Here is a 20,762-nt window from a genome sequence, read left to right as displayed (position 1 = left end):
TCTTTTACCATATCGCTGTTGGAAACTGAAAATTAAAATTGAATTAAAGAAAGCTATCTGAGAAGCAATTTCAGCTTTCCTTCACCTTAATTTCAGATTGACCCTCAACTGGTTGTGTTCTTAAATGCCTTGGCTTGCAAGGAGAGATTTAGAGTGGGGTGGGGCCCCGCATCGTGTGCTGGAGGTTCAGATCCAGCTCCAACAATCTCCTGGCTGCACAGAGGTATGCACGCTATTTAGCCTCGGGTTACCTCCGTTCCCTCATCTTTGAAGTGGGGGCAGCAATCACATCTACTTCAGCGCTGCTTACGAAGACTAACCGAGTCCCTATTTGCAAAGTGCTTCATGCAAGGCGTGCACTTGGGAAGTTCTTGAAAATGAACCATTAAGGGGCACCTGAGTGGCGCAGTCTGTTAAGCATCTGCCTTCGGCTCAGGTCATGATCCCGGGGTCCTGGGATTGAGCCCTGCATCGGGCTTCCTGTTCAGCGGGGAGTCTGCTTCTCCTTCTGCCCCTCCCCCCACTCATGTTTTCTCTCTCGCTCTACAGTATCTCTCAAATAAATAAATACAATCTTTTAAAAAAGAAAGGAAAGGAAAGGAAGAAAAGAAAAGAAACAAGAAAAGAGAAGAAAAGAAAGAAAAGAAAAGAAAAGAAAAAAGAAAAGAAAAGAAAGAAAAGAAAAGAAAAGAAAAGAAAAGAAAAGAAAGAAAAAAGAAAAGAAAAGAAAAGAAAAGAGAAGAGAAGGAGCTGTTAGGAGGCTGGACTCTGAAAGCAGACTGGCTGGAGTTTGGAACCCCAGCTCCTGAGCAGAGTTCCATTATGTGACCTCAAGAGAGTTGCTTAACTTCTCTATGCCTCGGTTTCCCCACCCATAAAATGGAAATACAAATATTACCCAGCCCCTAGGGTCAGCCTGAGAGTTTGAAGAGATAACCCCGAGGCCGCACCTCCTCTGAGCAGGGCCGGCTGACTCCGCACCTGCACAGCAATGAGAGCCAGTGTTTCCTGAGAGTCTGTGCTCCCCTCCCCTCGTTCTAGCCACAGCCTTGCCTCTGAGCCCACAGAGCCCTCTAGAACAACATTCATAATAACACTAGCCAATTAACATTAGGAATCTCTAACACTTACATCATAGTGGTTAAGAGCATAGGCCGTGGCACCAAACTCGCTGGATTCTAATCCTGAATCCACAGCACTGACCTTGGGCAACTCACTTTACTTCTCTGTGCCTCAGTTTCTCAATCTATAGAATGGGGATTGTAATGGCACCTCTCCCATAGCTGGTTGGGAAGTTTAAGTGGGTTCATGTGTGTAAAGCGTGAGGCATGGTGCCCGGCCCAGGGGGAGCACCATGTGGTGGGATTCCTCTGTGCTCATGGAACCCCTGGAGCCAGGCTAGTAGGAGCTAGGATAGTAGGATGGATAGAAGCCCCGAGCTCATCGTGAGCTCCTTGAGAGTCGGGATCAGGCCTCACTCCTCTTATTTCTCCGCAGCACCAGGCCCTGGGTATGGGACTGTGACACAGGATTATCCCGATCTGGCAAAGGAGGAATGTGCCAGTGTAGCCTGTGTGCTCTGACCGGGAGCAGCTGGGCCAGGGCCCTGCGCCCACCCCCAGGCCTGCAGCCCACTCGCTGCTCTTACCTCACAGCCTTTGGCCATGGCAAAGCCCCCGCCCAGGAGGAGGATGACGTTCCAGGGCACGGTGTCCTGGGCCTTTTTCCACGTCAGCAAGGGCTCTGTCTCTGCGTTGGAAGCTGAGTGGAGAAAAGACGCTTAGCCTGAAGACGGGACATGGGTCCCCTGTGACACACACTCGGGAGACTCAGCCTGTGGAAGGGTCACCAGGGGATCCCTGGGTGGCTCAGCGGTTTAGTGCCACCTTCGGCCCAGGGCGTGACCCTGGAGTCCTGGGATCGAGTCCCACATCAGGCTCCCTGCGTGGAGCCTGCTTCTCCCTCTGCCTGTGTCTTTGCCTCTCAATCTGTGTCTCTCATGAATAAATAAATAAATAAAATCTTAAAAAAAAAAAAAAGAAAAAAAAAGGAAGGGTCACCGGCCCCCGCAGCCCCATCTTTGCGGGGACACTTGACAGGAGGGAGTCTCCAGGAAGCCACAATCTGGCTCCAGCTTTTGATTTTGGAGCTTTAAGGGAAAAAGCCCCACGAGCATCATGAGGGGCCTCTGTTCTCTGCAGAATGAAAATAATTGTCATGGTTCCCACAGCATGAGAACCTCCTAGAACCTGGACCCCCACATGTCCATGCAGGACCTCCTTTCAATTTCCCAAAACCCCTTTTGGGGCAGTGCTGCCTTCATCCTCATTTACAAGAGAAAAGGCTCTTTGTCACTGACCATGTGCAGAGAGAGGAAAAAAGTGGAAGGAAATTGGGGGAAAAGAGAAGCTAAGAGTATCTTTGGTTTATGGAATTCTGGGAGGATTTTTATTTCCTCAAAAGCAACAGTGTCTGCATGCAGTGGTTAGAATGGGGACCAGCAAACTTCTGTAAAGGGTTAGGGAGCGGATACTTCAGGCTTTGCAAGCCTCTGCTGAACCAGGCTGCCACCAGAGCAGCCACAGACAAGATACAGGTGAGCTGGGCAGCGGTGTTTCCAGGAAACCCTACTTAAAAAGGGGGTGTGTGTGTGTTTGGCCACTCCCGTGTCTGGAGCCTAGGCCTCGAGACAGACCCTCTGGGGTGTTGGCTCACCGCACGCCCTTGAACGTGACCTTGCCTGCCTGAGCCTCCATTTCCTTGGCTGACACATGGCACAGAAACAGTCCCTGGAGGGCCCTTGTGAACACTGACGAGGAAATGACGGAGCAGCCGGTCGAGAGGGACGGTCCCGTCTAGTTCACATCTGAATCCCTGCGTCACTGCCTGGCACCTGGTGTGCACTCGGAAATGCTTGTCTGCTAATGTGATGTGATATGCATAGCCCAGTGTCCGGTGCAGAGTGAACACTCTTGAAATGGAACTGTCCCTGCAGGCAGCCACCAGGGAGGTGGGGAGGACAGGTCTGGCCCATGGTGGCAGTTCCCTACTTCTTAGGACAATTCCTTAATTTTTTTTTTTTTTTAAGATTTTATTTATTTATTCATGAGAGACACAGAGACAGAGGCAGAGACACAGGCAAAGACACAGGCAGAGGGAGAAGCAGGCTCCCTGCAGGGAGCCCGACGCGGGACTCGATCCCAGGTCTCCAGGATCAGGTCCTGGGCCAAAGGCGGTGCTAAACCGCTGAGCCACCTGGGCTGCCCGACAATTCCTGGTCACATAACTGTTGATGTTTTGTTTCTCCAGCTTTTTCCAAATTTCGAATTCTAAAATCAAAGCTGGAGATGTTGGGTGGCTCGGTCTGCTGCCTTTAGGCAATGAAGTATTATTTCATTAAAGAGGCAGACAAGGCCTAAAAAAGCAAAGGGACTTGCCCCACCTAGGAGGTAAGGGTCAGAGAGGGTGGGAGAGGCCCTGTCATCACGCAGATTGAATGAGTGACATGGAAAGCACTCGTGAGGCCACCTGTCCCACGAGAGGCACTCAACCTTCGCTCTGATTGTCTTCACTATGTTCCCGTGCAACCATGCCCTCACTGCTGTTTCTTAAAAGCACAGCCTCTAACTGTGAATCTCACACTTCCAGCCCCACTGTATTCGAGTGAGCTGTCTGGAGCAGTAGCCGAAAGCACAGGCTCTGAAGCTGAACTAGATTTGAACCCCAGCTCTGCCCTTTGGCTGTGTGATTTGAGCTGCTGACTCTCGGAGCCTCAGTGTCCCCATCTGCAAAAGGGAGCAATCATGCCTCCTTGAAGACCCACTGGGGAGAAGAAACGGGTCCATGTGTGCAAAGGGTTCAGCTCTGGGTGTGGCCCAGAGCAAGTCCTTGGTCATTCATTTCACAAATATATATTGAGGACCTACCACCTGTTAAGCACTCCTCTAGGCACTTGGGGATTCAGAAGTGGCCAAGACAGAGAAAATCCCTCCCCTTAGAGAACTTACATTTCCAGGGAGGGAGGCAGGTGAGAAACCAATAAATATCTCATGTCAGGAAATTTAATGTGTTATGAAGGAAAGAAAATAGGGTCGCGGGGTGGAGAGTGACAAGGGAGGGATGCTCTTCTGGGCAGTGCAGTCAGGGATGGAAGGCTTCTCTGGGGAAGTGTCATTTGGCCACGGTCTAAGCATAGTGATGGGAGTGAGCCATGCGATATCTGGAGAAAGACTTGGAGGACAGAGAGGAAATGGAAGTCACCACTGTCATCATCATCATCCACAGGCACAGTGCCCAGCACATAGTAGGCACTGCGTCGATACTTGCTGAGTGACCACAAAGGGACAGAAATGCAAGTGTAACTCCAACCCAGGCAAGGATGGAAGACAGTGGGTATAGTAAGAAAATCAAGGTTGTCCTGGACGCCTGGGCTCTACCCCCTGTCTCTGTTTAGCTAGCTGTGCGACCTTGATCGAGTCACTTTCTCTCCATGGAAACCGGCCGCTCCCAGGCTCCATGTGAGTCCTGAGGGCTGAGCGCTAGAGCGCATCATTTCAAGGCTGTGCGAGCCCACTGGTGGCCGAAGCACAGACGGTGTTCGTGGAGTGGCCCCTCTCTCCTTCCACTGGAGGCAACACCTGAAACTCCAGCCTGAAGAACCTTCTGCCGAAGTGGCATTTTGTGCTCCGCAGACGGGCCAGACCCAACTCCTGGATGGGCTTTAACGCTCCTGTTCTGGGCCCACACCGTGTTTTCAATTCGAGTTAGTTGCCAATGTTTAAAATCAGGGAGATTGCATGAAGTGTTTTGCTTCTCTTGATAAATCAGGAAACCTGGCAAGATTAGTCCTGTTGTCCCGCATGGTGACACTTGGTGGAAACTGAGTCACAGCCACCTTTTCATTTAAAGGGCATTGGCTTGCCAGTTCTCCATGGACCCCACAGCACCCTGACCCTGAAGTGAAGGGTCTTGCCACTCACGAGCAGCCTCTGCTGCTCTTTTCCTCATATTGATGCTCTTCTCTGTTTCAAAAACTCTAAAGGAAAGCTGGGTGGGGGCGAGGCGGTGGGGGCGGTGGGTGCCATGAAGCACATCTTCCTGCCCCCAGTCGGCTGCACCCAAAGCCGTTACCTCCCTGTGGGCATCTGAGTTTGCAAGCTTTGTTCTATCAAACCACTAAAGCCAGAGGTGAAGAGTGTCCAAGGGACATGTTCGTCCTCTAAGTGGGAAGACAAGGCCCAGACAACCAAGGAACTTACTCAGGGCCACCCAGCAACTTAGTACCAGGGCTGGGCTACCAGACATCCTCATCACAGGCCCTCGCCGGAGCCTCGGCTGAGGGGGAGCTCTGGGCCTTCTGAGCCCACCCACAGGTGACAGAGCTGCGGATGGGATCTGACCAAGGGCAGCCAGTCCACATGAGGGCTACGAAGCGGCCTGGTGGGAGAGCTGGCCAAATAAAAACAAGGCCGACCAAGCAGATTCTTACTCTCAGAGGTATGCATGGCAAGTGGAGCGACAGCAGGTGCACAGAAGTGAAGCTAAAAGTGAAAGGACATTAAAAAAATAAAAGTGAAAGCACAGAGAGAAAGGGAGGCCTTGTGCTACGGGAAGGGGGGGAATGAGCAAGTGGATGCCATGAGAACGTGGGCATCGTGTCAGAGGAGACATGGGAAGGGAACCCAGGTTCTAAAAAAAGCAGGAACTATACAGAAGCAGAAGCTATAAAGAGGCCCAGAAGCAGTAGAAATCGGGGAGAGGCCAGGACGTGGTCTTCGGGGAGCATGATGAAGCCAGCCGGGAGGAAGACGGAGGAGCAGAGACAAAGCCTGCCTGGTTGCCCAATCTTTACCCACAGCCCGAGGATCCCTGGACCCAGTGTTCCTTTGGCTGCAATAACTATTTCCGGGGCCCTGAGAAATCATCTACCTACTGATCCCCACGCCCAGACCTCCTCCTCCTCCTCCTCCTCCTCTGAAACTGGAGCTAACCTGCCCTAGACTCTAGATGATGAACCTATTTCTGACTCTGGGTGCAGAGCTCATCCCACTGCCCCAGATGGAGCAGCCACTGTCACAGGTGGTAGGTGACAGCACCTTGTCTGGCAGACACACCTGCTGGGGACTCAGTGGGGGCACAGGCTGGCCATCTGAAGGCCAGCTTGCAGAGGTTTTGGTTTGGGGGGCTCAGTGGTCCTTTTAAACTGACCTGGAACGCTGCTAGGCTGTTGTGCCTCAGTCCCCACCACTTCCTATATCTAGCTTGAGATTTGTACGTCTGGTCCCTTAGGCGACGGAGTCAGAGTCCCAACTCCTGCCTTGGGCCCTGGTGTGGTGTGGGTTTTCTGTAAAAGGGTCAGAAAGTAAGTATTTTTTTGTATGGGTTTTGTGAGCCAAGAGGCAAAATCGAGGCTTTTGTGTAGATTCTTATGTCACTGAAGAAAATAAATGTCCACAAATTTCTTACTGAAGAAATAAACTTTATTTGTGGACACTGAAATCAGAATTTCATGTAATGTTCATGTCATGAAATATTTTTCTTCTGATTCTTTTCAACTATTAAAAAATGTAAAAGCTAGTCTTTCCTCACAGGTTGTACAAAGCAGCCATCTGGATTTGGCCAACTGTAGCTAACTCCTACCCTGGCCTGTCACCTCTGGCAGCCCCAAGCGCCCAGACTAGCTAACGCCTTGGACAGAGAAGAGGGAAGAAATGGGACCACATAGTTAGTACAGTGGGGTTGAGGTCCCAGGCAGGGGCCCTGCCTCGAGGTCACTGATTACCATGTTCAGTCACAGTTTTCGCTGAGCCCACTGAGACCCCAGCCTTGACACCTTACCTTTTAAGTCAAACCACCACTTGAAAGAGGGCCTTTGGGATGGGAAGAAGAACAAGATGGTGACAATGGCCACTCCGGTGACAGCATCAGAAAGAAACCTACAATGACAAGGCCCCAAAGCATGTGACCCTCGGGCATCTCAGCAGGCTGCCAGTTTGGCAGATTTGCAAATGAGGATTTGTGGGAAGGGGGCACTGTTGGGGGCCACTCAGCACTGATGCAACAGCCCCCTGGGATGCTGGAGCCCTCTCTCTATCCAGACTCCCCGAGGTGCTTTGAGGCTGCCTGTGACAAACAAAGGCTCATCCTCCTAGGAAGAGAGACTTGACCAAAGAGGGAAGAATCTAGGCATCACCAAATATGGGATCTGTGGAACTCCTGCCAATCACCATAACCAGGGCTTCTCTAAGAGCTTGTACGGATTTGCTCAGCTTCTGATTGCATCCCTCCTGGGATGGGCAGCCTAGTCCACAGACGCAGCCCCTTCACACCAGCAGAATGCAGATGGAAGCAGCCTCACGGCCCCACAAAATCTAATTACTGCCTTTGAAGGATCCACTGCGCATCTTATGGAGACATTAAGCTCACAGAAGTCCCAGAAACAGCCCTCTGGGGCAGGCAGCTTCGATCTCAGATGAGAAATCTGAGGCTTAGCTCGCAGAAGCAACTTGCTCAAGGCCACACCATGGTCCATGCAGGAGACGGGCATTGAATCCAGATTTGTCTGGCTCCAAGCCCAAGGAAGCATAGAGCCCCATGTCAACAAAAGCCCTTTCAGCCCACACATTTGAGAAGAAGAGTATTCCAATGACCAAGAAACTGGAAAAGATAGTCAACATCACTGTATCAGAGAAAGAGAAGCCCACTGCTAATGGAGCATCACTCGTCTGCTAACAACAGGCAAAAGTTGAAAGGGTAACGATCATACCTAATGGACAGGTTGGAAAACATACACTGGTGGTGTGAAAATAAACTGATTTAACCTGCTGGAGGGCAGCTGGCAACATATTTCAATATTTTACATGTGAATACCCCTTGATCCAGTTGTTATACTTCTAGGAATTGATCCTCAGGAAAACTGGCCTCCGATATACAGATTAGGTGCAGGGATATTCATTATGGATAAGAGGGGAAAATAATGGAAGATTTTTAGTACAGACATGTGTAAATAAATTGTGTATGATAATGTATATGTAACAGTGTATCTATAATGAAATACCCTGCATCTGCTTTTTTAAAGATAGATCAATCTTTACGCATTGACATAAAAGTACAACCAAGATATTTTGTAAATAAAAAGACAAAGTTTTATTTGCAGTATTAGACACGATCCAAAAGGAATTGTTTAAATAGATTAAGATACTCTCATTCTATAGAATACTATGGAGGGTTTATTTATTTATTTTTATTTTTTTATTTTTATTCTTTTACTATGGAGGGTTTAAAAAGAGTGAAGTAGGTCAGAAATAGCAAGTTGCTTGTGATGATGTATTTGTACTTGCTAGTTTTTTGTAACATGTGTACACATGTCTGTGTGTATATCCTATATATTAGACACCAAACTCTTAATTTGATAATTTCTTCATTTACTAACTTTTACTTTTTCAATTCAGCATTGTTTGAATTTTTTATAAGGAGTGTGCATAACATATAGTTGAACAAAAAAGAAAAAGGCAGATCACAAATAAAATGTCTACAGTAATCACATTTCTTTTTTAAAAAAATCTTCTGTTTAGATAGGTTTCTTTTCAACTAGTTTGCATGTATTTTTACAATTAGCTTTATTGAAATATATTTAACATGCAATAAAATGCACCCATTTAAAGGACATAGCTAATGTATACTGTCCTGTAACCAACCACCAATGGGATTAAGATACAGAACAGTTCCTGGATAGGCATTTTTAAGTCAGAAAAGATAGGTTAAAAAGGCATTTTTAACTCAGAATTGGAGACTGAGTTTCTAGGTGATTTTTGCTTTCTTTGTATTGTTGGAATGTTTACAACACCTACTTTTCATTTGAAAAAAAAAATACAGTATCTACATTTTGGAAAATAAGACAATAGTAGTAAGAGCCACTTCTCTTGGCTCTGTGAAATGACATTGCTTCTTCCTCATAATTACTCACATGAGATCAGAACCTTATTCACCCATTTACCTGGGGTTGTTTGAGGCTCCAAGAGTTCCCTGTGTGGAACTGCTCTATCCAATAGGGCAGCCAGTGGCCACATGTGGCTAGTAGACACTTGAATTCTGGCAAGACCAAACTTAGATGTGTTACCTTATAAAAACACACACCAGACTTTGAAGATTCAGTATGAACAAAAATAAAATATCTCAATAATTCTTTATATAGATTCCATGTTGAAATAATATATTGGGTTAAATGAAATATATTACTAAAATTAATCTCATTGTTTCTTTTGACTTTTTTAAATGTGGCCACTAAAACTGGGAAATTATGTATGTGGCTGACATTATATTTCTATCAGATGGTGCTGATGGAAATCATCAGATCTCACCAAAACCAGAGGACATATGTCCTATCTAATTCTGTTCTGACACACCAGAATCTGATGTGGTGGCTCACTCACTCACCTTAAAATGCTTCCCAATCTTAGCCTTTGCTCATTTGTTGCACGGGGTTTTCTACTTACCTCACTGCCTGCTTCTTCCAGGTCTCTCCTCTAACCAGCCCCTAAATGTTGGGGGTCCTCAGAGTCTTCTACACTCTCCCTTTACTCTTTTCCCTAGCTGACCCCATTAGTTCCTATGGATTTAAATTTCAAATTTATGGGATGACTCCTGGATTTATACCTGCAACTCAATACCTCCGCTGAGCTCCGGGCCTGTGGTTCCAGCTGCCGGTTGCAGTATTTGAAAGACATATTTGGCTTGACAAGTCTAACCCAAGTCCAAAATTGAATTGTTGATAAGCTGCCCACTGTCTCCTAAAGAAGGTTCTTCTCCAACTAACCACCATCCATGCAGGTGCTCCTTCCCTCACGCCCCCAAATCCTACTGGGCAGCAAGAGCTATCATTTCTAACTTCCAAACAGATCTTGATGGTTGCCTGTCTAGTGCTACCGTTTTTATCATGCCGGCGAGACCCAGTGAGCATCTTCTGTAAAGGGGCGCACAGTAAGGCACGCACAGTAAAGGGGCACACTCTTGACTTTGCAGGCCATGTGGTCTTTGTCCTGACTCAACTTTGATGTTGCAATATGAAAGCAGCTGCAAGCAATACCTAAATGAGCCAGTGTGGCTGAGTTCCAATGAAACTTTATTCATAGACACTGACCTTTGACTTTCATATAATTTCTATGCATCGTGAATAATATTTGTCTTTTGATTTTTACCCATTTAAAAATGGAAAAGCCATCCGAATACAAGTGGTGGGCCAGAGTTGGCCCATGAGCCTTAGTTTGCCAGCCCTGTCCTAGATGACAGAGGGTCATCTAGATGGTGTTAGAGCTCTTACCTCTTTTCCCCTATCCATCCCCTAGCAAGTAGAGCTAATCCTTTATTGAGTTCATTCCTTGTGCCATCCTAATCACTTGACATGAACTACCTCATTGATCCTTGGAACAATCCAATAGGAATTGTACTTTGATAATTCCACTTTACAGATAAGAAAACAGAGGCACAGAGCCTCCCTCACAGAAAAGTTTTCCCCCCAAAAAAAGAAAAGTTTTCCTCATCCAAGAAGACTCTCCAGGACCTGGCTCTTGCCTGCCCTTTCTGTGATGTCTTGCTGATTTTCCTCCCTTCCCACCGAGCCTTGGTCACATGGGGCTTCCTTCAGTTCCTCAAATTAAGTTCCTGCCCTCTGGCTCTCAGTAGACATTCCCAACATGCCTCCAGTGCTTATTTCTACTGGGAACTTTGCTTCCTCCCAGAACTAGCCACAGTCAATGCCCACGCCTCATTCCTTTATAATATAGTCCTCTTGCTCTTTCTTTCTTTGTGCTCATTGCAATCTGCAGGGTTTTGCTGTCAAACTATTTGCTTTTGTCTGCATCCCCAGCATCTAGCACAATATGTAGCACACAACAGGCGCTCCATAAATGCTGACTGATTGAACAAACTCATGAGTCAATGAATGAATGATGTGCTCAGGATACCACCATTTACAAGCTGCAGAGCTGGCATTTGAACTTAGTTTTGCCTGAGTCCAAAGGCAAAGCTCCTGACACATGAGAACCCAAAATGTTTTATCATCAGAACCTAAATTTTTTTGAGGGTAAAAGTTTATAGTCACAGGGGACCAAGGATATACGCCTAGCCCAGCCCCTTCCCCTCACCCCCAGCTACACTGTCTCTCCAGCTCTTGGTGGCCCATCCCAGAATCTTCCCTGTTGGGGCTCCACCCTCAAGTTCCCCAAGTCTCACCCAGGGGTGAAGAAACTGGCCCAGCCAGGGATGAACTTCGGATCCCGGGAGAAGAGGAGGATGGCGAACATGCAGAAAAGGGTGAACACAGCCTGTTCGGCAAACCTGTGGCACAGATAAGGCAGGTGCTATGCTGACGGCAGGCTTTGGGCGGACCACCGCGTGGGGAGGTCTGGGGCAGGTGCCTGCTGGCTGTGACCTGGCCCCTGGCCCTGCCTCTGAGAAGCTGCGAGAAGTAATCTACTCCCCAGAGTGAGGGGAAGGGTATCCTGAGAAGTAATCCACTCCCCAGAGTGAGGGGAAGGGTATCCCGGGGTATAAGGGGATTCCTGCAAGGGGCTCCCACACTCCCCCAAGCTCCTACCTGAGCATCAGGCACCACCTTCCCCCCAGGTTATTTATATCATTCCCACCAGGAATTTCCCAAGGTCCTAAGGAGAATCACTAGAGAGAAAGAAAAAGCAAAGTAGAGGCAGAGTCAGAAAAAAAGGAAATAGAAACAGAGGGAGACGAAAGAGAGAGGAACAGTCATACATGCAGAGGAAGATGGATGTGCAGAGGGCAGACACAGACAATCTTCAAAAGTTGGAGTAAACATCTACCCAAAGTGGCCGTTCCACAGACTGGGGAGTAGGACCCAGAGAAGGTTAGTGCTTTGCCCGAGGCTACACAGCAGTTCGTGGCAGGGCCAGCTCCTGGGCGCAGACCTCCTAACTCCTAGGTATTCTCACTGAATGGAAAACGTGCTCTGAGAAAGGTCCCAGGAGGTCGTGTTGGGGATCCCGCATGCCAGGAGGGAAACAGCACCCAAGCTGGACAGGTGGCAGGTCCCCACCCCAGGTACACCCTGAGGGGCTTCCTGGGCCAGGACAAGAGGCTGACTGGCTAAGCCACCCCCTTACCCTCCATCTTCAGGCTGCCAGGCCATCGTCTTGATTCCCCTGGAACTCAGCCCCCAGGGATCCAGAGGTCAGGGCGGGAGGTGGCTCTCCTGAAAGTCTACGCTGGGCTCCCCCCCCACTACCAGGAACCCCGGTACCACGCACTTGATGGGCCCCAGGTTCTGGAATTCCTCCCGAATCACAGCTCGAGCCCTGTCTTCTGCAACACTTTTGATCTCAGATTTCTTCTTCCTCCAGCCCCTGAAATGGAGTAGGGAGGTTAGGAGCAGCCACTGCAAATGTGAATAACCCCTCGACTCCCCACCACTCCCTGGCCAAGCCTCATTATCTCTGTTCTGGAGATGAACAGCCTGCTGCTGAGTGGCCTCCCTCCCTGTGTCTTCCCTTTCTGAAGTCTGTTCTCCCCACTGATAGCCTCATTGGCCTTGGAAAAATGTGGATCTGCTCATAGGACTCCCAGGCTTACAGTTCTTCAGGGAGTCAAAAGGACACGTGAATAAAACCAACGGAACAAAGTCAGAAGTCCAGAAATAGGCTGGGGATTTAGTCTATGGTCAAGTTGGTATCTCAGACTGGTGTAGAAAAGATGGTCAGTGGTGGTGACATACAGATCAATGGGATGGAATTGGGAGTCCACATATAAACCCATACTTCCATGCTCAACTGGGTTTTGGTAAGAGTACCAAGACCATTCAACCAGGCAAGAATAGTCTTTTCACATATGATGTTAGGACAACTGGATAGCTACATGCAAAAGGATGAACGTGGACCCCTACCTCAAACCATATAAAAAAGATTTAAACTCAAAATGGATAAGACCTAAATATAAAGGCTAGATGTATAAAATTTTTTTTCTTTTTCTTTTTTTGTATAAAATTCTTGGAAGAAGATATGGGGCTAAATTTTTCTGGTTTTGGATTAGGCAACTATTTCTTGATATAATAATGCTAAAAGCTCAAGCAACCAAAGTAGATAAATTGGACTTTGTCAAATTTTAAAACTTTTGTGTGACAATAAATAGCACTGGAAAACTGGGTGGCCACCTGAAACAAAGAAATGAAGTTGGATCCAAACCTCACATTGCACCTTAAGGATAAACTCTAAACAGGGCAGCCCTGGTGGCTCAGTGGGTTTGTCGCCACCTCCAGCCCAGGGCGTGATCCCGGAGACCCGGGATCGAGTCCCACATCAGGCTCCCTACATGAAGCCTACTTCTCCCTCTGCCTGTGTCTCTGCCTCTCTCTCTGTGTGTGTCTCTATGAATAAATACATAAAATGTTTTTTTTAAAAAAAAGGATAAACTCTAAACAGGTAAAAGATTTCAGTGTAAAAATCAACAAGCAAGCAAAAAACTAGATTAAAACATGAGATTATTTTTTTTTTACAATTCCTGTAATGAAGGGCTGCCCTGGTGGCGCAGCGGTTTAGTGCTGCCTGCAGCCTGGGGCGTGATCCTGGAGACCCGGGATCGAGTCCTGCATCGGGCCGCCTGCATGGGGCCTGCTTCTCCCTCTGCCTGTGTCTCTGCCTCTCTCTTGCCCTATCTGAATGAATAAATAAATCATTTAAAAAAAAAAAAACAACTCCTGTAATGGGAAAATCTGTTACTGAAAATTCAGAAGTCACAATGAGAAGGATTGAGAAATTCAGCTATAAAAATTTTCTAGGGGCACCTGGGTGGTTCAGTTGGTTGGGTGTCTGCCTTCTGTTCAGGTCATGATCTCAGGGTTCTGGAATTGAGCCTTGCATCAGGCTCCCTGCTCAGCGGGGAGTCTGCTTCTCTTTCTGCTTCTGCCTCTTTCCCGGCTTGTGCACTCTTGCTCTCTCTCACACTCACTCTCTCTCTCTCTCAAATAAACAAAATCTTAAAAAAAAGTTTTTTTTTTCTTTTTTTTGAGAGATTTTATTTACGTATTCATTAGAGACACAGAGAGAGAGGCAGAGACATAGGCAGAGGGAGAAGCAAATCCTTGTAGGGAGTCGGATGTGGGACTAGATCCCCGGACCCCAGGATCATGCCCTGAGCCAAAGGGAGATACTCAACCGCTGAGCCACTCAGACGTCCCTTAAAATTTTTTTTTCTAAAAAATTCTTCATGGAAAAAGCACCATAAGCAAAGTAAAACACAAATCAGGAAAAAATATTTGCAACTTATGTTGCAGAATAAACACTAATATTTCAATACATAAAGAGTGCTAGAAATCAAGAAGATCAGGACCAATAATCCATTTGAAAAAATATACAGAGGATATAAACACACGGTTTAGTAAGCCACAAGAAAGAAAATACCAGTGGCCCTAATGAAGATTGGAAAACTTTTCATGTTGCCCTCCAATATGAAAAGTTGCTCAAGTGACTCTTAATAAAATGAATGCAAATTATTTTTCTCTTATCAGATTGGCAAAAATCCACTGCTGCATGGAAGCAGATACTCTCATCCATCATAAATAGAACAAATTTGTATTTGTACAAATTCGTAGGAGAACCATCCATCATAAATAGGAGAACAAATTCTCCAAATTCTATGGAGAATGACTTGATAATATCTATTAGAAGGAAGATGTGTTTATAATGAGACTCCAAAGTCTCACCTATGGAAATTTACTTTAGAAAAATACGTGCTAATATACAAAATCGTATCTGTATTGGGAGACTAGTCACCGGAAAATATACTATATCTGCTTATATTTATTTACAGAAACTCTGGAAGATTACCCAAGAAACTAATAAAAGTAGCTGCCAGTTTTGGGGGAAGTATTGAGTGAATGGGTAAATGAAGGCATGGTTGGGAAGAAGAATTCTCACTGCCTATCTCTGCATCGTTTTGATTTTTGAACCATGTGTATGTGTTGCTTATCCCAATTAAAACAACAACAACAAATGAATGTATTTTTAAAAAATCCTCACTATGGCTCTTTTGTATGAAGATCAAACCTCCACAAGCCTCTCAATGATCCAGCCCAGGGTTTCTCCACCTTGGAACTAATTAATATATTGGGGCGGGATCTTTCTTTATTGTGGGGTGGGATGATTCCTTGCTGCAGGAGGCTGACTTGTGTTTTGTAGATCCTGTAGAATTGCAGAATGTCTACTCACTAGATGCCAGTAGTACTTCCTTAGCAGTGACAACCAAAATGTCGGTAGATACTGCCGAATGTCCCTTGGTGAAGGAGTTTGGGGTGGGGGTTTGGGGTTCATTTCCAGGTGAAAACTTCTGCCTCGTTCCCTGACCTTATCTCCCACAGGTCTCCCTCACCCCCTCAACTCAGTCACTTTAACCTTTCACTTCCAAAACATCCCTCAATACCTGCAGCCTCAGGGCCTTTGCACTCACTGTTCTATCTGCTTGGAATGTTCTTCATCATGCCCACATATCCTTTCCTTCCTTTACCGAATTAGGTCTATTCATTCTTCATGTCGCTTCCCCAAAGAAGCTCTCCTGACCTCCCCGTGAGGAGAGAGTCCTCCAGGGCATATCTTCACCTCTCACTGTCTTTTCCTTCACGGCACTTCCGACTGGCATTCCTGCTACACTTGGCAGCTCCCTGTCTGTCTTCCCCACGTTGAGTGCAAGCTCCCCAAGGGCAGGGATGTTTCTGCCTCGCCCACTGCTACATGCTCAACACCCGTAACAGTGGCAGGCACACAGGAGGTGCTCAGTAGATGTCTGCTGAGTGAAGATGGTGTCATGACATTGGCCTGAAACTTCTCTGTCACCCAGAAACACGTCTGCCACTGAACTTCCCTCTACCTGCATTTCGTCCATCCTCTCGTGCCTGAGTTCTGCAGATGCCTGCTAGATTGAAACAGGTAGACTGGACAAACAGGCTCTATTTCTGGCTCGCGCCTGGACACTTTGTACGTCCTCCCTCATTCAGACTTGACTTTAGCTGAAGCTAACTTTTAGCCCCAATCTAAAGTGAAGACATTAAACCTCAGGGAGGTTACCAAATGGCTCGAGGTCACATGGAAGCGTGATTTGAATTCTGATGCATCTGAGTCCAAGGTCAGAACTTGCTTCTCTGAGCTAACTTGGGTCTTGAATCCCGAGTTTCTGCTCTGAGGATTTCTGGAAGGCATCTGAGTCAAAGAACACCGTGATCAGAGCCTTCCTATTCTCAAACATCTTCACATCCCTTTGATCTAGAGTAGCATCTAGTAGTTCCATTTTACAGATGGACAAATGAAGGCCCAGAGAGATGAGGGGATGGAGTCTCAGAATGACTCCATGACATACCTGCTACCCTCAGCCCTGAACCGTAGTTCCTACATTAGGATGCCCCAAACTCCAGGCATCCGTAGCCTGCCTTCACAAATGTTCCCATAACCACATACCACCTGGCTCACATTTGCTTAATATTTTCCTCCAAATAGATTCATCATTTTAGATTCTTCATTTTAATGAACGAAATGTATGCAACCAGAAAACTTTCTATCGCTCCCATAAATGGAAAACAAGAATCATTTGTCATAAAAAAAGTAATCGTAAAAATAAATACATGATAGCAAAGCGATTATTACACTCTGCCTGGACACCACTGCTGGCTTAGGTCTCTGGAACTGACGCTTGCTCTTTGTTTGAAAAGCTGATTTGGAAATGTTAGAGAGGTATTACAGTTTCCCCACCACCCAACTGAGACTCGTTCCATTCTATGAGAGTTGATAAAGGATTCTTTTTCTCACAATACGAGCTGATGTTATTTAATACCTTGTCCTCACGCCACCCCAGATTATCTCCTGTACCAGGACCCCATAAAATGGGAGAGAGTGCTCCTCTCTCTCCTCCCATAAGAGTGTTTATCATACTTAAAGGACAGCGCTGTCTGTAATTACCAATGATGGGTGGTCTGGGTGTAGCAGGCAGGTCACATCATCCACAATCCTCACATCCCTGGGAGGTGAGGTCTAGTATAGTCACCACATAAGAAAAGAACATGAGGGTGCCTGGGTGGCTTAGTGGTTGAGCACCTGCCTTTGGCTCAGGCGTGATCCCTGGGTCCTGGGATCAAGTGCCACATCAGACTCCCTGCAAGGAGCCTGCTTCTCCCTCTGCCTATGTCTCTGCCTCTCTCATGAATAAATAAATAAATAAAATCTTAAAAAAAAAAATAAGGGAACATTAAATTGCAGTGACGATCCTCCATTTCCGTAGGAGGAAACTCGACTTGAGAAGACCACTCTCTACCCAACGAGAAGGAACCTGGAACTCCAGCTGGGCTCAGCGCTTGAAGTAAGCATGAAGGGTACCTCAGGGTCATTCCTCCATACAGGAAGGAGATCCACAGCCAGCCCACCAACAGGAACAGCACCATGAGGGGGAAGGCGAAAATGAACCAGGAGCCGAAATTCACCACATCGCACTGTGGGAAGAAACTGGGGAAAGGGGAGCGATGAGAGCCAGCCCAGGCCAGCCAGGCCGATGTATAGTGCATACATACAGGCGGCTATTTCCGAGCTAGAACACCGAAGTTTATATATAGAAACTAGAATATGCTTAATATTAACAGTGGATTGAAGGTATTTCAATTTTTTTCCCAACATTTTCTGAGTGTTCTGTAACGTACCTATATAATCAGAGTAAAGTAACAAAATGTATTTGGGGAGCAAAGGCCAAGGGGGTTGCCCAGGGTAGCTCTTTTCCCACCTCCCCACATTCCTGGCTAGAGAATCAGAACCCCCTATTACTTGGCATTCATTTTAAATCCCGCCTTCTAGACCAGAAGGTCCAAGCTTATGCAATTAAATAAATGTTGTATGTGATTCGCAGGTGATTTGCATGTGATTTGTTCAAAATCCTTCACATTTGGTATTTTTACTTATACCTCCAGCATTTTTTCCTTAATCTCTTTTCAAGCTGGAACAAAGTTCTGCTCACATCAGGGTGGGCAGGCAACCTGAAAACCTTCTGGTAGCAACTGCTCCCCTGCTCTGTCCATTCCTTCCTATGCCCCAACTCGGTATCTGCCCCAGGAGGCCCCAGAGCCCACATCTTTCCTGCCCAACCCTGGGGATGTGCTCCAGCTTTGTCCTCTAGGCCGAATGGCCCTTTGCTGGCACTTTTCACTGAGGACACTAAAAAGCCAACCCAGATTGTCTCCACGTCTCAAGCAGGAGGCCCATCTTGGCTTCTGGTTTTTCAACCCTTAAGCAAAAAATACAAAGCACAGCCAGACCTTGCTCAAAGATGAAAAGACACCAAAGGTGTGCTGTGGGCTTAAGTCAATCGGGGAAATAGTGATGCCTGGCCCCCATCCACACCTCCTGAATCAGAATCTCTGCAACTGAGGCCCAGGCATATTTTTTCACCCTCCAGGCTAACTCTAATATGCACCCCTGGCTGAGAATCACTGGCTTCTATCATCAAGTCTGAAAATCAAAAAGATTTTAGAACGTGAGAATATGGTGGAAAATTAAGGTTTTAAAATTGGCTCAGGAGGTACAACACGGGTGTACCTAGAATTTCTTATGAAAATCACTTGATTAAAAGTGATAACGAACCTGCTTTCAGGAAGTCCAGCCTTCCCTCATCATCCTAGGAAGTCCTTGATTCTTTGGTTGATTACCGGGGCAAAGAAGTTGGCCAGAGCCTGGGGCCATGTTGCATATTAAATACTTCTGTTGTGTTTGTTTGCCAAATGCTTACGTTTATGTTCATGTGGATTAAGTGAACACATGATGCATCTCCACTGCAGGGGAATCTTAGAATCCCCACTTCTCAAAATCCTGGAATCTGAAAATCTTAGGAACAGAATCTTTTTTTTTTAATAAATTTATTTTTTATTGGTGTTCAATTTGCCAACATATAGAATAACACCCAGTGCTCATCCCGTCAAGTGCCCCCCTCAGTGCCCGTCACCCAGTCAGTCACCGCCCCCCCCCCCCCCCCCGCCCTCCTCCCTTTCCACCACCCCTAGTTCGTTTCCCAGAGTTAGGAGTCTCTCATGTTCTGTTAGGAACAGAATCTTGAAATACTGGAATTGTTTACATCTGCAAATGAAGAGGCTTGGGATAATAGAATTGACGACTCATGCCATCTGAGAATCCTTCTCTTTTATTCTCCTGCCCTGACAGACAGCCATCCAGCTACTATTTGAACCGCTTCAGCGCTGGGGAAACATAGCTCCTGGCCTGTGCACCTGGTTGCGAAGCTTCTTCTGGGACCTTACAGCCACATCATGTCGTTTCTTTGCTGCCAGCTTTCCACTAATGCCCCAATCTCACTGTCAGGAAAAGCTGGGGTCCTAACAACTTACCTTATCTCCTCCCACAATTCCCTTTGCCTCCTGAACCCCAGCCTCATTGGTTTTGTGCGATTCACCTTTGAACAGGCTAGTCCCTGTCTGGAATGCTCTTCCCTCCTATGCTCACATAGCTCCTAGGTCTCAGATGTCACCCTGTTAGAGAGGTGGCACATCCCTGACCAGCCTATATAAAATAGCACCCACTCCTGTCCCTTCCACACCCTCATCCCCACTTTATTTTATTTCATAGCTTATCGCACTGATATATTATATATCCATTTCCCATTTCCTTTATTGCTTGTCTCTCCCACCCAAATGGAACTTCCCCAGGGCCGGGACTTTGCTGAGTCTGTCCACTGCTGTGTCCCCAGAAGTCTGGCCAATAGAAGGCATTCAGTACAGATTTCCCTAATGTTGAGATGGAGAGGGAGAGAGGCGGGAGGAGCAAGAACTCAAGTGCCAGCAGGGGCACACTTGCCTTTACCTTTTGAGCTGGCCAAGCAGGATGAGGTTGGGGGCCGTGCCCGTGAGGGTCGCAGTGCCCCCAATGCTGGCCGAGTAGGGGATGGAGATGAGGAAGCCCTTCCAGATGTTCCTGCGGTATTCCTCCTCCTTCTTGCAGTCTGCCAGAAGGTCCAATGGAGCCTCAGCCTCGGGACAGTCTTTGCTTTAAACAAACCCAAAGAGAAGCCATTCAGAACACAATCAGAATTCCTGGCCTCCTGGGAAACACACCAGTCGGGGTGGGAAAAAGAAGTGGTCTTCCTTGAAGGCAGGTCAGCAGGGCATCAAAAGCTTCTAAAGATGTGCAACCTTTCAGCTCAGGTAGTCTAAGAATCTATCCTAAAGAAGTAACTGGGCAGGTGCCTCAGGTGTGGGTATAAGAGACTATCCAGAAATAGTCTAAAATAGTATTCACTTAATTGTTTTAATCTATCTTTGAGAGTGAGATGTGGGGTACATTTTTAATTTTGCTTAAAAGTATTCTTTTAAATTGTGCAATTATAAAATTTTTGTAAGTGGCACTAACTATACTAGAACAACCTACATCTCCATCCAGAAGGGATTGGCTCGATAAAAATGATCGTCTTTCCGAATGGGACGTCAGCATAGTTATTAAAAAACAAGATCTAGGTGGATGTTTATTAAGATGAAAGATGTCTATTATGTAAAGGGGAAAAGGGTCAGTGACTGTACCACTTAATTTTTTTATTTTTAAAATTTTCACATATTGGGGTGCCAGGGTGGCTCACTCGGTTAAACATCTGTCTTCTGCTCAGGTCATGAACCCAGGGTCCTAGATTGAGCCCTGCATTGGGCTCTCTGTTCAGTGGGGAGTCTGCTTCTCCCTCTGCCCCTCCCACCACTTGTTCTCTCTCCCTCTCGCTTT

General features: G+C 46.8%; 1 protein-coding gene across 1 annotated transcript in view; it reads right to left on the bottom strand.

Annotated features, from left to right (window-relative positions):
* Positions 1 to 20,762, bottom strand: part of SLC13A3 (solute carrier family 13 member 3) — a 74,628-nt gene that overhangs the window by 11,532 nt on the left and 42,334 nt on the right. The window contains exons 5-10 of the mRNA XM_072735722.1: positions 19,857 to 20,039; positions 17,379 to 17,504; positions 12,276 to 12,371; positions 11,230 to 11,334; positions 6,838 to 6,935; positions 1,649 to 1,761 (exon numbers count right to left, since the gene is read on the bottom strand). Of these exons, the coding sequence (XP_072591823.1) occupies positions 1,649 to 1,761; positions 6,838 to 6,935; positions 11,230 to 11,334; positions 12,276 to 12,371; positions 17,379 to 17,504; positions 19,857 to 20,039 (721 nt within the window). The remainder of the gene's footprint in view (positions 1 to 1,648; positions 1,762 to 6,837; positions 6,936 to 11,229; positions 11,335 to 12,275; positions 12,372 to 17,378; positions 17,505 to 19,856; positions 20,040 to 20,762) is intronic.

This window comes from Vulpes vulpes, chromosome 14, assembly GCF_048418805.1.
Source record: "Vulpes vulpes isolate BD-2025 chromosome 14, VulVul3, whole genome shotgun sequence".
NCBI lineage: Eukaryota > Metazoa > Chordata > Mammalia > Carnivora > Canidae > Vulpes > Vulpes vulpes.
The sequence above is the reverse complement of the archived record's forward strand: the minus strand, read 5'-3'. Positions and strand labels throughout refer to the sequence as shown.